This window comes from Crinia signifera, chromosome 1 (assembly GCF_055691185.1).
Source record: "Crinia signifera chromosome 1, ASM5569118v1, whole genome shotgun sequence".
Taxonomy (NCBI): Eukaryota; Metazoa; Chordata; class Amphibia; order Anura; family Myobatrachidae; genus Crinia; species Crinia signifera.
This window is the reverse complement of record NC_139217.1, coordinates 330,559,733-330,575,336: the sequence shown is the minus strand read 5'-3', so window position 1 is coordinate 330,575,336 and position 15,604 is coordinate 330,559,733. Positions and strand designations below refer to the sequence as shown.

General features: G+C 44.6%; 1 protein-coding gene across 1 annotated transcript in view; it reads right to left on the bottom strand.

Moving 5' to 3' along the window:
- The window catches only part of NFATC4 (nuclear factor of activated T cells 4), an 81,455-nt gene extending 75,060 nt beyond the window's left edge, over positions 1-6,395 (bottom strand). Inside the window, exon 1 of the mRNA XM_083145094.1 lies at positions 5,932-6,395. Within this exon, the coding sequence (XP_083001220.1) occupies positions 5,932-6,034 (103 nt within the window). The 5' untranslated portion in view covers positions 6,035-6,395. The remainder of the gene's footprint in view (positions 1-5,931) is intronic.
- Positions 6,396-15,604: the final 9,209 nt, after the last annotated feature.

Here is a 15,604-nt window from a genome sequence, read left to right as displayed (position 1 = left end):
ATAACATTCATTTCCACTCATTTCTAGTCTATTCTGAACACCTCACAATATTGTTTTTAGGGCAAAAGTTTGCACCGAGGTAGCTGGATAATTATGCTAAGCCACACAAGAGTGCGGCACAAACACATGGCTCATGTAAGAGTGGCACTGCAGCGGTAGATACAGCAGTACTAGGCACCAGACAGGTAGATAAGGCAGTACTAGGCACAAGACAGGTAGATACGGCAGTACTAGGCACCAGACGTTAGATACGGCAGAATTGGCAGTGGGCCCCAGACCAGACAGGTAGATACGGCAGTACTAGGCACCAGACAGGTAGATACGGCAGTACTAGGCACCAGACAGGTAGATAAGGCAGTACTAGGCACAAGACAGGTAGATACGTCAGCAATACTAGTATGTGCACCAGCAGAATTTATAATAATACATTTTATTATTAGGTACTGCTTGGCACTCAGTGGCACACGTCAGTGCACCAGCAGCATGGAATTATTTTTTACAGTCCCACACAGCACAAGTATTATTTTTTAATTAAATTATATATAGCAGCCTAGTATGTAGTTGTACTAGGTACAGTAGGTACACTTAGGCAGTAGCACTGCCAGTGGCAACAGTGGACTGAGTAAATAATACTGGCAACCTCTATTCACAGTATTCAGTGCAGGCAGCACCAGTGGACTATATATAATTCAATTAATTAATAATATAGCAGCCTAGTAGGTAGATAAACTAAACTCCTAGGTAGGTAGGCAGTAGCACTGCCAGTGGCCACCACAAAAGGTAGTTACACAGCACCAGTAGCAGACTATTATGCACCAGCAGAATTTATAATAATTAATTTTATTATTAGGTACTGCTTGGCAGTGGCACTCAGTGGCACACGTCAGTGCACTAGCAGCATGGAATTATTTTTTAGTCACATGCAGCACAGGTATAATTTTTTAATTAAATTATATATAGCAGCCTAGTATGTACTAGGTAGGTACACTTAGGCAGTAGCACTGCCAGTGGCAACAGTGGACTAAGTAACTAAATAATACTGGCAGATTCAGTGCAGGCAGCACCAGTGGACTATATATAATATAATTAATTATTAATATAATATATAATATTACAGCACAGCACCAGAGATAGGCCCCAGCACAGAGGAGACAGTAGTACTACAAGTACACATTTAGACTGTCCTCCTTGCTAGGGAGATCCCCCCCTAAGCAGAGAGGAGAACAGAGTACACAGCAGCACTGAGGGAGACAGCCCCAGCGAATAAAAAATATTGCGGTCAAGCTCAAGCTCAAGTTTAAGCCCCAGCAGCAGCACCAACACACCCTCTCCCAACCCACTACTAGACTGGAGTGAAGATGGAGGGCGCGGCAGCCGCTATTTAAAGCCTCGCGAAATCCGGCGCCGGGCGATGACGTTCTGCCCACGCGGACGGACCCGAGTCAGGCGGGAATCTCCGAGCTTCGCTCGGAACCGGGCTCGGAATGATGACGTCCGTGGTCGCTCGGATCTCTGGAATCCGAGTCTGCACATCTCTAGTGTATATATGGGTACATTATAAATATGGTGGTGTTTATTAGGTTATATCGACGTTTCAAGACAGAGATGTCTTTTCTTCAGGATAACAAACCTGATGTTATCCTGAAGAAAAGACATCTCGGTCTTGAAACGTCGATATGACCTAATAAACACCACCATATTTTATCACTAAGTCCACTGAGTGCCGCCTGCAGTCCTTCCAGTGGGAGTTCTCATCTGTATATTTACATATATATATATATATATATATATATATACTGTACCTATGTATATACAGTACACGTGTGTATATATATATATATATATATATATATATATATATATATAGGCAAGGGGAAACCGGCACTCCAGCACTTAGAAAGAATAGCTGACCGGGGTGCTGCAGGCAGGGAAGATGCAGGAGGGGTTGTGTAGCAGCACTCCACGGGTTTAAACAAGAAGACTCCAGACACTGGTAACAGTCAACGTTTCGGAACTTTACTTCCGTTTTGAAAACGGAAGTAAAGTTCGGAAACACTGACTGCTACCAGTGTCTGGAGTCTTCTTGTTTAAACCCGTGGAGTGCTGTTACACAACCCCTCATATATATATATATATATATATATATATATATATATATATATATATATATATATATATATATATATATATATATACTGTTTATATATATGGATATAGAGGGAGAATGGAACTTGTGGCGAGCCCGCAGTGTGGCAAATGCTGCGAGCCCGTAAGTCTCTTCGATGCATTTGCCCCCCTGTAGGAGTCTAATGGCTGTTGGAATCCCGAGTATTGAGAGTTCATACCACACCCGTGCAGGAGGTAAGGTCCTAATTCAGTAAAGATCATGGGCCAGACGCACTAAGCTTCAAAAGTGATAAAATGGAGAGTGATAAACCGCCAGCCAATCAGCTCCTGCCTGACATTTTTCAAACCCAGTCTGTAACATGGCAATGCAAATGCAGGAGGAGGTGTTCTGTATACCACCTCCTGCCGGCATTTGCGATTGCTAAGAGCTGCAATGTGATTGCAGTTCAGTCCTACTCAGACTTCCAGTCGCAGGCATCATTGTGTGGCCAAGGAAGCTGCATTTACGGTGTGGTCCAAAGTGGTGCCCCCCCCGCATCTGTCCCTACCAATGAACACCTTTGCCTGTCAATCAGCCAGAAGGGATCATGTTATTGTGCTGAATTACAACTCAAAAGTTGTATGCTTTTAACAGGCACTGTTGTTCAATCAATGTCAGTTCATTGCCTCGGATAACACAAAATCAACAACTCTTAATGGAACACAATTGCTGAAAATAATTTCTCACTCTAATATTGTACCTGACTGTTCTCGATTATTCACACCGTAGGTTGATGAAATATGTATTACAAGGAGTTTTTACATATACAGTACTGTACATAAGTAGATTCTTTTAAAATGTGTAATGTCAGTGTTCTCTGATGTTTCTGTGCTATGTAGCTGTCTCAGATAGTAGACTATGCAAACAGGAGGAAACAGGACCCGTCTCGGGTCAGAGGTCATGTTATGATACTATGTCACTCATGGAAACACCTGTTCCATGAACCCTGCACTCTGATAGGCTGATGCAGGAATATGATACGAATGTACATGTACAGTCAGTGTGTAGGAGTGTATGTTATTTATGGAAAGATTACAGATTTTACTTAAAAAATTTGGAGGTGAGTGGAGAAAGTTGAGGTGTATGTTAGTGACAGTATTTTACTCTATGTTGCGCTAATGAAAACAAATATTTTGCATTCTGTGGGGGTTGTGCAACTGAGTTCCACCACCTGTAATCTTGAGGTGTGTGTGTGTGTGTGTGTGGGGGGGGGGGGTTTAGGTGGCAGAGAGAAATGAGTTCCACCACCTGTAATCTTGAGGTGTGTGTGTGTGTGTGTGTGTGGGGGGGGGGGTGCGGGGGGGGGGGGGTGTTTAGGTGGCAGAGAGAAATGAGTTCCACCTCTTCAGAGCCACTTTAAGCCCTAAAATGATCCACCCTTTCCCCAGAAATACTGAAATAGTTATTTATTTAAAGCAGAATATGTAAATATGCACATAATATGTAACAGCACTACTGAGGACATGCTATGTAACTGGCACTAAATATGTGCAGGAAAATGATTGCTTGGCCTTCAAAGTAAGTGCCTGACTGTCAGAACACAAACCATTTCATGTTTTGAAACCTTGTTTTATGAACAAATAAAATATATTTCTGTGCATTTTCTGTGTTTGTGCAATATAAATGCAATATAGTGTACCTCACGATACATTATTAAAATATATAAAAATATTCTGAAATACGGAATATTCCCTTATCCAAATTTCTTCTGGTCCTGAGCATTTTGGATACGGGATACTCAACCTGTACCAGAGACTAGGATTGTGGTTAAAAGAACAAACATCCTACATTATGGACCTTATTCTGGTCCGTTCACAGCCGGTGTTTGTTTGCACGGGGACCGATGTTTGGCCTATGCACATGTGCAGCTGCATTTCTGTGCATGTCATACACCAGGTGCGTGCGGACACGGCGAACAGATTGTTCGCCGGGTGCACGCACCAAAGGCTGCGGCCGAGCGGCGTGAGACAGTGGAGAATAGTCAAGCCCATGGGTACACCCAGCATTTCATGGGCGTTCCTATGTAAACTCTTGGCGTTCCCATGGTAATTGGGCCGTGATGTCGGTGCCTACTTCCTCCCGAGGGTGACCTGAGAGTCACTAAGATATGAATGCACGTTCCACATCATTCGATGGTCGGCGACCATGGAATGATGTAGGTGTTCACCCACAGGCTATGAATGGATGTTTATGTTAAACATCCATTCGCAGGCCCTGTGTGTGAACACATGCTGCAAGGGGGGGATGACGTACCACCATTCGCAGGTCGGTGTCAGGTTGATTCGCAAGTGTGCAAAATGCCAGCGAATCCCAGCGAATCAACCAAAATAACCCCCTACATCTGTTTTGTGCTTGCAGCTGCAGCAATATCTATACAACCTTAGGAGCTGAAAGGTAGATACTAGACATTATGGCCCTTATTCTGATCGGTGCGGCCGGATCCGAATATGCGGCCAGCACCGTGCGTCCTAAACCCCGCCTTCCATACGGATCGCCAACTCCGTCCGTATGCGGTAAGAAGCTGGCCGAACGGACCGCACGTGTATTTCTCATGAATACACCTCCTCCATCTCAGGGAACCTCCCCCATCATTCGATGGTCGCAGACCATCGAATGTAGGACCGAGTGGCCAGGCAGCTCCCGCAACCTCAGACCACACGGACATTTCTCAGTGCAAAAGCAGGGATCTGGGCGGGCAGCTGACATCCGGCAATGTCATATGTCTGCCCCCTACACGTGCGTCACGGCCGCATTACCATACGTACGCCCAGCGTTTGCATGGGAACGCCCATGAAATGCGGGGTGTAAACATATGGTAATGAGCCCAAACAGCCCTTCACACCCCTCTCCACCCCCTGTTCGTAGTGTACACATTTCATGCGGAATGTGGCCGTGTGTCCCGCTCGCACATGCGCAGAGACGCCTCTGCACATGCGCAGACACAAAACATCGGCGGCACGAACGCACGCGGATATTACCGCACCAACCAGAATAAGGGCCTATATTTGACACCAACTCTACCTGGCCTCCGGTGCTTAGTCAGTCCTGCGTCACATTGGGTAATGAAATTGCCATTAATTCATAAGTTAGTACATCAGTTATTAAATTCAATCCGTTAGTTTGTTGTATATATAATAGCTGTCATTGGACAGCAGTCATTTTTCTATCATGGGCCTAAAATACTGACTCCCTAAATTAAAATGATGATGCTGTGTTAATGGTACGGAGTTTGCTTGTACCCATCCATCTTTATCTTTCTCATTGTTACAGATACTTTCACCGGACACACTCTACACACTGGTTTATTAAGCTAGAAAAGTGTTAATTGTTCTGCAATTTCCTTATTATTCATTCACACTATAAATAAACTGTGTCTCAGCCAAACTATGTCCATCGCTATTACAGTACTGTACTGAATCCCCTGCAGCCAGTTCGGATGTATCGTGCTTAGCCCCTATTGTTCTTCTGTCCCAAGCAAGCATGTCTGGCAAGTTTTATGATATGGAAGCCGCACAAATGTAATAGTGATGCACGCAAGTCTCCCTACCACCACAAATACAGTAGAATGGTGAATAAAAGCATAGTGTTATATATACAGAAATTCATTTACTTTTACACATGCATTAAAAAGCTTAAAACGCATATAAAGAGAGCAGGCGAAACAGATGTAAACCATACGACTAAAGTATACAGATAACTATAACTTTAATGAAAATGACGTGTACAGTACACTGCTGTATGCTAGGTCTCCGGCCACTACTCACCAGTCGCATGCAGAGTACTCCTGGGAGATGGAGAATCTGAGTCTTCCTCGCCAAAAATCAGGCGGAAATCTAGCTCCCCATCTTGACAAATAGCTGTCCCCATTTCAGAGTTAAAAGGGATGCAGAGAACCAGAAAGAAGTCAGACAAAAAGCTGCAGAAAAAGTTGACAGGGGGAAAATATTGATAGAAGGAAGATAATATTATATAGGAGGGGGGACAGATGGAGGAAGAGTAGTATGGAATAAAGTAGACGGGAGTTTACAGAGCAAGGCAGGGGATTTGTATAAGCAGTGCAGATGCTGCAAGGACAGAAATGAAGCACGTTACTGTATAGACAAGAGGTATATATAAATACAGACAGACAGAGGGGGGGATTCCTCCTGCAGATCCCAGTATCCCCAGCTCCCCTCCTGCTCTTGTCCTCCCCACTGCTCTAGCCTTAGCATTCCTTCACTCCCAGATATTTCCCTCTGTTTTTTTTAATGGGAAACTTATTATAGATTTTTTTTTGTTCCAGGGCAGGGAAAACCCAAAAAGAAGAAAGAAACTTTTCCAGCTCCTCCCCTTGACATTTTCAATTGGCTACAGCTCGTACTGACATCATTCCAATCTTTTTTTTTTTTTTTTTTTTTTTTACTCCTGGCTTCTGCTCTCTCTAAAAATACTGTATGTCACTGGAAGGGATGTTTGTTTTAAAAGATCCAGACTTTTGACAGGATGCTCTTTGGTTGGCCAGGAAGACTCCCACCTCTCTCTATGATTGGATAGATGAACTGTCAGTTGGCAGAGGGGTGCTGAGGAGAGAGGCCATACCTCTTATTACCAAACTCTAGAAAGAACATGAAAGGAATATTGCTTCTGCAGACAGAATAGTGGTGTGAGCTACTTTACACAGTGGGGAGGGCCGACAATAGATATGTGATGTAAAACTTTACAATTCCACTGTTACAAGTTCTCAAACTATATAAGATAATTTGTGTTTATATATATATATATATATATAACTTATTTTCAAACTCCATAAAGTAACTCTAGTTATTAATCAAATGTTGGAGCCTTGTCTAGGCAACTTGTTTCCCCCGTTTTGTTCTCTGCATAGTGTTTTATTTTCCCTTCTCATGTCTTGCCACTGCCTCCGTCTCTCGCCTGCAGTCTGCATGCTGATGTGTCCAGTCACCGGAGGGAGGGAAGCCTGGATGTCATTACTGTAATGGATATTTGGCTCCTCGTTCCTATCACATCTGATTGGTTCTCATGTGTGTAAACAAGGAAAAAGAGCAAAAGACATCTGCACTATATAGTGCACAAAGCTAGGATAAATCACTGATTGGAATTGGGAAATAAAAAGGTTTAATGACATTATAATAAACCACATCTGCTTTTAACACCATATACATTTTGTGTAAGTAAGTTGCTCCTATTATTTATTTATTAACAGTTTCTTATTTAGCACAGTAATTTCTCTGTGGCTTAAGAGGCTATTTGATTAAAGATTTAAATATTCACAACATCAGAGAGAGCTATAGGGTTATATTTACTAAGGGTCTATGTTGCTCGACTTTTTAATTTTTTTTTATTAAAATCGATACGGTCAGCAGTAAAATCGAATGTTCAGCAGTGCTGACCGTTCCGCACGCTGCTGCTATCAGCATTGCCAGCAGCAGGCTGGCGGAGCACTATCTCCACAGCAGGGACATCGCTGTCCCTGCTGCAGACTATGGGCTGCGCTGGAGATCTCGAGTTAGTAGAGAGATCCCACCCATGCCCAGTTCAGCTGGCCGGCGGAAGGAGTAAGTGTAAACCGATGTGCTATCTCAAGGAGGAGACATCGCCAGAGGGGGGTATTTGCACTCCCTTGCTTTGGCAGACAAGATGATAATACATAGAATAGAATAGAATAGAATCAACTTTATTGGCCATGTGTGCTTGCGCACACTAGGAATTTTTTGTGGATTACAGTGCAGCATCAAGCAGGGATGAAAAGGGGGGAGGGAGACATTACATATATTACATAAAGACATTACAAGCATTTAATTTCTAGCTACGACTATGGTGGTCAGGTCACCAAGTAGGGACACGTTGTTTGGCTGTTGATATTGGGATTGCATTCGCTTTGGTTGGATTGTTCAGGTGATGGACGGCTAACGGAAAGAAGCTTCTTGCTGATCTGGACGTTTTGACGGGGATGGACCTGAACCGTCTTCTGGATGGTAGGATGTCGAACAGCTTGTGACCGGGATGCAGCTTGTCGTTTGCAATCTTCTCAGCACGTTTCCTTACCCTGGATGAGAACAGATCCCTTATCGGGGGGAGGTCGGTCCCTATGATCCTTTCCGCAGTCTTCACTACCCTCTGCAGTTTTTGTTTGTCGTTCTCGCTTGCGCCACCGTACCAGATTGTGATCGAGGAACATAAGACAGACTCCACGATGGCGGTGTAAAATACGCACAGCAGCTCCTTTGGGATGTTGAATTTCCTGAGTTGCCTCAGGAAGAACAGACGCTGTTGGGCCTTTTTGATGTTTGTGGTTATGTTTAATCCCCATCTTAGGTCACTGGACATGGTTGTCCCTAGGAATTTGAAGGAATCAACCCGCGACACCACTGCGTTGGCTATTGTTAGCGGGGCTAGTGCATTTGTTTTTTTCCTGTAGTCGACCACCATCTCAACTGTTTTGGTGGGGTTTAGATTGAGGTTGTTGCTGCTGCACCACTGTGTCAGCTTCTCCACTGCATGCCTGTATGCGGTCTCGTCACTATCCTTGATTAGGCCGATGATAGTGGTGTCATCTGCGAATTTGATGATTTTCACTGACTGCTCAGTTGAGGTGCAGTCATTCGTGTAGAGAGAGAAGAGCAGAGGGGAGAGGACGCATCCTTGGGGGGCTCCAGTACTGATTGTTCGTGTGCTGGACGAGAAGGCGCCGGCTTTGACCACCTGTTCCCTTGCTGTTAGGAAGTCCACTATCCATGAGCATGTTGATCCTGGGACTCCTAAGGAGAGGAGTTTTGGCTGCAGGATGCTGGGAACGATAGTATTAAATGCTGAGCTGAAGTCCACGAATAGGACTCTTGCATAGGTGCCTTGGTGGTCGAGGTGTTGTAAAATATGGTGCAGCCCGAGGTTGACCGCATCCTCTACACTTCTGTTCGCCCGGTAGGCAAACTGCATGGGGTCAAGGTGAGAGTTTGTCACTTCTTTCAGGTGCTTCAGTACTAGTCTTTCAAATGCTTTCATGGCCACTGAGGTTAGTGCAATTGGCCTGAAGTCATTTAGGTCCTTCGTGGGTGTTTTCTTAGGGACCGGGATGATGATAGAGCGTTTGAAGCAGGCAGGAACCTTGCACAAGTCCAGGGAGGAGTTGAATATCGTTGTGAAGATGGGGGCGAGCTGAGCTGCACAGGTCCTAAGGCTGGATGGCGACACACCATCCGGTCCTGCAGCCTTCTTAGGTTTTATTCTTTTGAGTACTGCTTCTACCTCGCCTTGGTCCAAGTGGAGGGCCTGGGTGTGGTGGTCTTTGGGATGGAGTGGGAGAGGTACGGCCTGCTCAAATCTGCAGTAGAACTTGTTCAGGTCTTCTGCAAGTTCATGGCTGGTTTCAGACTGTGTTTGGGCTTTCTTGTAATTTGTTATGTTTTGCATGCCCTTCCATACTGCCGCAGGGTCCTTTGCTGTGAGGTTGTGTGTCAGCTTGTTTGTATATTCCCTTTTTGCAAGTTTGATACCCCGAGTCAAGGAGTTCCTGGCTTCTTTGTACTGTGTCCTGTCCCCGCTGCTGTATGCCACCTCCTTGGCTCGGCGGAGTTTCCTGAGCTGGCTACCGAACCATGGCTTGTTGTTGTTAAAGGATCGGATTTGCTTGGTTGGTACACATAAGTCCTCGCAGAAGCTGATGTAGGATGTCACTGCATCCGCTAGTTCATCTATGTCAGAGGCAGAGGCTTTGAACACCATCCAGTCAGTGCAGTCGAAGCAGGCCTGAAGCTTTGTTTTTGCCTCGATTGACCAGTTTTTGACAGACTTGGTAACAGGCTTAGCAGACTTTAGCTTCTGGATATATGTCGGAAGAAGGTGGACTATGCAGTGGTCGGAGAGACCCAGTGCTGCATGGGGTATGGATCGGTATGCAGACTTAATGGTGGTGTAGCAGTGGTCTAGCGTTCGCCCCTCTCTTGTGTGGCATGTGACCTGCTGGGTGTATTTTGGGAGCTCCTGGCTCAGGTTAGCACAGTTGAAGTCACCAAGCACAATGAGCAGCGAGTCTGGGTGTCTAAGTTCGGTGTCCGTTATCAGAGTGGCCAGCTGAAGTTGGGCTTCTGTTGGACTTGGTTGTGGGGGGATGTATACTCCTACTAGGATAATAGAGGCAATTTCCCGAGGGGAGTAGAAAGGTTTGCATTTGATGGTAAGAGTCTCTAGTTGGGGGCTGCATGACTTGCCCAGGGACTTTATGTCTGTGCACCACCTGTCGTTAATGTACAGACAGATGCCCCCTCCTTTGGATTTGCCCGAGAGCTCTTTGTCGCGGTCGGCCCTGAAGAGGCTGAAGCCTGACAGAGTCACTGAAGATTCAGCATTATGGTCTTCCAGCCAGGTTTCTGTGAAGCATAGGATGGAGGATCTTGCAGTGGCCGACCTTGCATCTTGTATTAGCAGAGACAGCTCATCCATCTTGTTCGCAAGAGATCTCGTGTTTGATAGCATGATTGCTGGGAGGGCAGATCTATGGCCTCTGCGTTTCCACCTGACAGCGACTCCGGCCCGGCAGCCCCTATTGCGGTTACTGCACCATTCGACCATGCCAGACTTCCCTGCTGGCAACAACTTTGCTGCATCCTTTCTGCACAGGGCAGCAAGGGCAGTGTGGACTGTGAGTGCTGCCAATCTGCCCACCTCCCGCTCCGTCAGGCCCATACGGGTGGTCTGCTCCAGGGGTGAGCTCCATTTTAGAAGGGCTTCTCTGCTGTGCTTCGTCACCACACTTGGCGGGGTCACCACACTCGAGGGGGTGGTGAATGAGGACAAGGACAGGGGGAGACAAGGGGAGACATATAGTTTGGTTGAGCTGCACAGCTCCAAGGCAGCCTTCTGCGGCGCCATATTTGTGGTATCCAGTATGTTGAAAACACTTTTGCTCAAGTCTATGTAGCTCCAGGTTATTGCTATATTAGGTTGTTTCTTTCTTGTACAAAGATGTATTTTGGACAGGTATTCATTAAATAAACTACAAGTAACTTTCCTTTTCAGTTGCTGATTTAGTGATTTAGTCACACAAGTTATTTGGGAACAAAGCAGGCTTCTGGAGAGGTGTTACAAGACAATCCCAATAAAGGTGTGAAATCCCAGCGTGAGGCTTTTGAAGTGTATGTTCTTTGTAGAGATAACCAGTCTCTTGGGAATAAACTGGGCCCTGTGTGATTGTGAAATCCAGGGGCTGGGGGTATTTTATTTCAGATTCTTTTTAAGGGAAAGGATCAGAGTTCGTTTCTGAACAGAGAAACATATGTAACTGGACGGAAAGCATAGGTAACTGATGTCAATGGGGGACCTTGATAGAGATAGTTTAGTTTTTCCAGTACCTTGTTCTGTGATGTTCCCTGAAGATGTAAAGCCAGTCCTTGTAGAAGGGGCAGGGGTTTAAATCCAATCCAGTGTGCATCTCAGTGCAGGAGTGCAATCCGTTTGTTCTGAAGAGACATCCATGTAGTGAAGTACAAGTTAAAGGTAAGTCCCTGGATATTTTTGATGATTTTTAAGTCTGCTGTATAGAATTTAAGCTGTTTTGTAGAGATGTTCAGGAGCATGTAAAGTGTGAGGCAGCCATCTTGGGCGCTGGATACTAGCGCTATACATCTTTTCGATGTCCCTACCTGCTTCGCCTCATTAATGTGGCGATTCAGGAAGTATTATAGCCGCTATAATTCATCTGCCCCAATGAGTGTAATTCAGCATGGATCGCTAGAGAAAACGCAGCGGACTGCTGTCCAGACACAAAGAAAAAAATGCCCCTTGCAAAAAGCGATGTATTCGCAGATCCATTTGCAAAAAATTAACATCGAACATCGTTTTTCCCATCTGTGCCCGTCTAGGGCTTCCGTTATCCAGACCAGGCTGGAAGTGGTCATCGATGATTTCGGAAATGTCTGGACAGGCCTACGTTTTTACAAACACACCCTGAAAATGCCATGGGTATGTGCCTAAAGGCTGGCATTCTACAATTTTCTATGGAAAGTGTGTGAAAATTCAAATAAATATAAAAATGTTTCTTGATGCATATCATCACACAACACATACTGTATGTCCTTATTGTGAGTTGCATGTTATCTCGACCTTGAGGTGCTAATATTCAATTATAACGATGTGTGTATGTGTAGATTCAATATAATGCCGTTTTGAAATGCATCTTTATTATTATTATTTTTTTTTTTTAAACAATTTTTATTGAGCGTCAATGTAGAAACAACAATACATTCAATAAACATCAATTTGCTTGTAACACTCAATGTAGTTTTCTGTTTTTTCTCCCCCCCCCCCCCTCCCCCCAAACAAACTCCTGGTCATGTGTCAGCTTGCCAACAATATAATGCATTAATGTCTTGACATAAATCAACCAGACATTCCCCCCCTCCCCCCCCCCCTTAGCAGGACGAAAAGAAACCAGGATATCTCAAGTCAATGTTTGAAGCAAATACCATGTTGTGTCTTCAAACAATTTGAAAACATGATTTTTAGTGACATCATCCAATGACTCAATATAAATTCCCCATTTTTTATAAAAACGTTTCACCCCATTCGCTATGTCTGGCAGAGTGGCCATCCGTTCAAAGTATAACATTTTCAATAATTCTGCCATAACTGAGGATAATACCGGTGTTGAGGTAGAAGTCCAGGACCGCAATATCACATTTTTTGCCACAGTAGTTACTATGGTGAGAAAGGGGATCAACTTTCCCCTCTTCCCTTCTAGGTTCCATGTGGAAAAATTGACAAACAACATGACTATCGGGTCTTTCACTACCCGCAGTCCGCACACCTTATTTATAAACCCTGTTACCTTGTCCCAAAATTTCCTAATTTTGCCACACTCCCAAAGTCCATGAAACATTGATGCATTGGAATATTTACACTTTAAGCACAACCCCAGCTCCTCCGGTATAAAATGTTTACGTTGAGCTTGGGACATGTAGGCCTATGGAGGGTTTTTAAGTGTACCTCCTGCAGCATCGCTGATTGGAGTGTTTTCGTTGTTTTATCAAGATGTTTTACTAAGGTGTCTTGGGACTCCATTGTTGGGATGTCTTTCTGCCATGACTTCATTGTACCCGCCCACATATCTTTGGGTTCAAGTGGCAACATGCCTGTGTACATGTATTGAAGTCTATAGGGACCGATGGAGCTAAGAGCAAATATATTAAGGAGCGGGTCCTGGACATTCTCCTTTTTCATAGCCGAGGCCAGAGTCTGTACGTAATGCCGAATCTGCAAATACATAAAGAAATCTTTGTTGCTAATGGAGTACTTGGATACTAAGTCTTGGAATGACAGTATTCCCCCCCCCCCCCCCCTCCCCGGGTCAAATACATCTCTGATAGCCATTAGCCCCTTAGATTTCCATGTGTGGTATGTGGCATTCAGTATGCCCGGTTGAAAGTCCGGGTTGCCCCAGAATGGAATGTAGCGTGTCACCCCATGTCTACGGCCCAATTTTTTGTTAATAGCCTGCCATGTTAAATATGTGTGAGTAAATAAAATATCATGCATAACCTGAGGAGGCAACGCAGACTTAGAGACATGGAGCAGTGCTGCGGTAGAAAATGGTGGAAATAATTCAGACTCCAATTCCTTATGTGTGTAATTTTCAGAGCCCTGCATCCAGTCTAATATGTATCGCATAAAGACAGATTGCGTGAACGCATCCAAATGTGGCACCCCCAAGCCCCCTCTATTTTCCTGGCATATAGTTTAAATCTGGCTATGCAAGGCTTTTTCCCTAGCCAAAGGAATTTAAAGAAGACCGATGTTAGCTTTTTGGTATCACATTTGGGTATCCTGATCGGTAGCATCTTAATGCAGTATGATATTTTAGGAAATATTATATTCTGCAGGACCGCTGCTCTCCCCAACAGCGAGAGTGGGAGGGATTTCCAGATCTCCAACTGCCGTATTACACTTCTTATAACATGGTCATAGTTACATCTATATAATTGGGTTAATTTACTAGGGATATTGATTCCAAGATATTTGATAGAGTGACTGTTAATTTTGAACTGAGATAAAGAAGATATGTCTATAGTATTACAAGCCGCCGGGGGGGCCCACCAGAGCCTCTGATTTGTTATAATTGATTTTGAATCCTGCAAAGGATCCGAATTCATCAATAAGACTAATAATCACAGGTATGGAAGTTGTTAAGTCTGACACAAACAGTAACATATTGTCTGCGAACAAACAAAGTTTCACTGTAATAGCCCCTATTGTGATTCCCCTGAATAGGGGATGGGAACGTAAGGCAATTGCAAGGGGCTCCAGAGCTAGGGCAAACAACAGTGGCGAAAGGGGGCACCCCTGCCTGGTTCCCTTTTGTATCGGAAAGTAAGAAGAAATGTATCCGTTACAGGCCACTTGGGTCTGAGGGGCATGGTACAGCAGCCGAAGCAGTACCCCAAATTCCTTGGGGAATCCAAACCGGTCCAATGATTCGAACAGATGGTCCCAGGTGACCAAGTCAAACGCTTTTTCAGCATCCATTGATAATATAGCATGGTCACCCGAACCACCCATCCGCTCCAGCCACTGCACCACCGCCAGGACTTTCTGGACATTAATCACGGAGTGTCTCCCTAATATAAATCCTGTTTGGTCCCTAGACACCACCGTGGGCAAGATATATTTCAGCCTTTCGGATAAAATCTTCGTCAGCAACTTATAATCATTATTGAGGAGGGAGATAGGACGATATGACCCCGGGTCCTCCATATCCCTGCCCGGTTTCGGGAGGACTTTCACCACCGCAGAATTAAAGTACAGGGGCAAAGGTTGGCCCTGTAATATGGCGTTAAACATTTTCGCCAGGGGGTTACTGATTTTGTCTACCATAATTTTATAAAATTCCCCGGAGAAACCGTCTGGGCCCGGGGCCTTTAAAGGCTTTAATTGTTTAATCGTCCGAGCTACCTCCTCAGCATCTATTGGCCTGAGCAAACTGGCCCGGGTCGATTTCGAAATCTGTGGGACCTCTATAGTGGGCCAGAATTTATCTTTCCTTTCCTTGTTAATAGGGCCCTGTGAGTATAATCCCTTGTAGAACTCTTTAAAGGTCTCTAAAATATCCTTGCTTCCAGAAGACCTGTTTCCCCCAGGTGTTCTCAAGGCTGTAACTACCACCGGAGGCCTTGTTCCCCTTATTAAATTTGACAATAAACGGCCGTTTTTATTCCCATGTTTATAAAAAACATGAGGAGTTAAAGATATACTGGGTGGTTTGAAATTCCATGAGGGATTCAAAATGCGTCTTAGCCATTAAGTATAGTATTTTACAATCGCCCGTGGAATTCTCCCTGTATGTCGCATATGCCTCCGTCAGTGCCGTTTGTGCTTCCAAGATATCTTTTGAGCGTTCTTTCTTATATTTATTTACAAAGGCCATTACTTCACCCCTTAATACAGCTT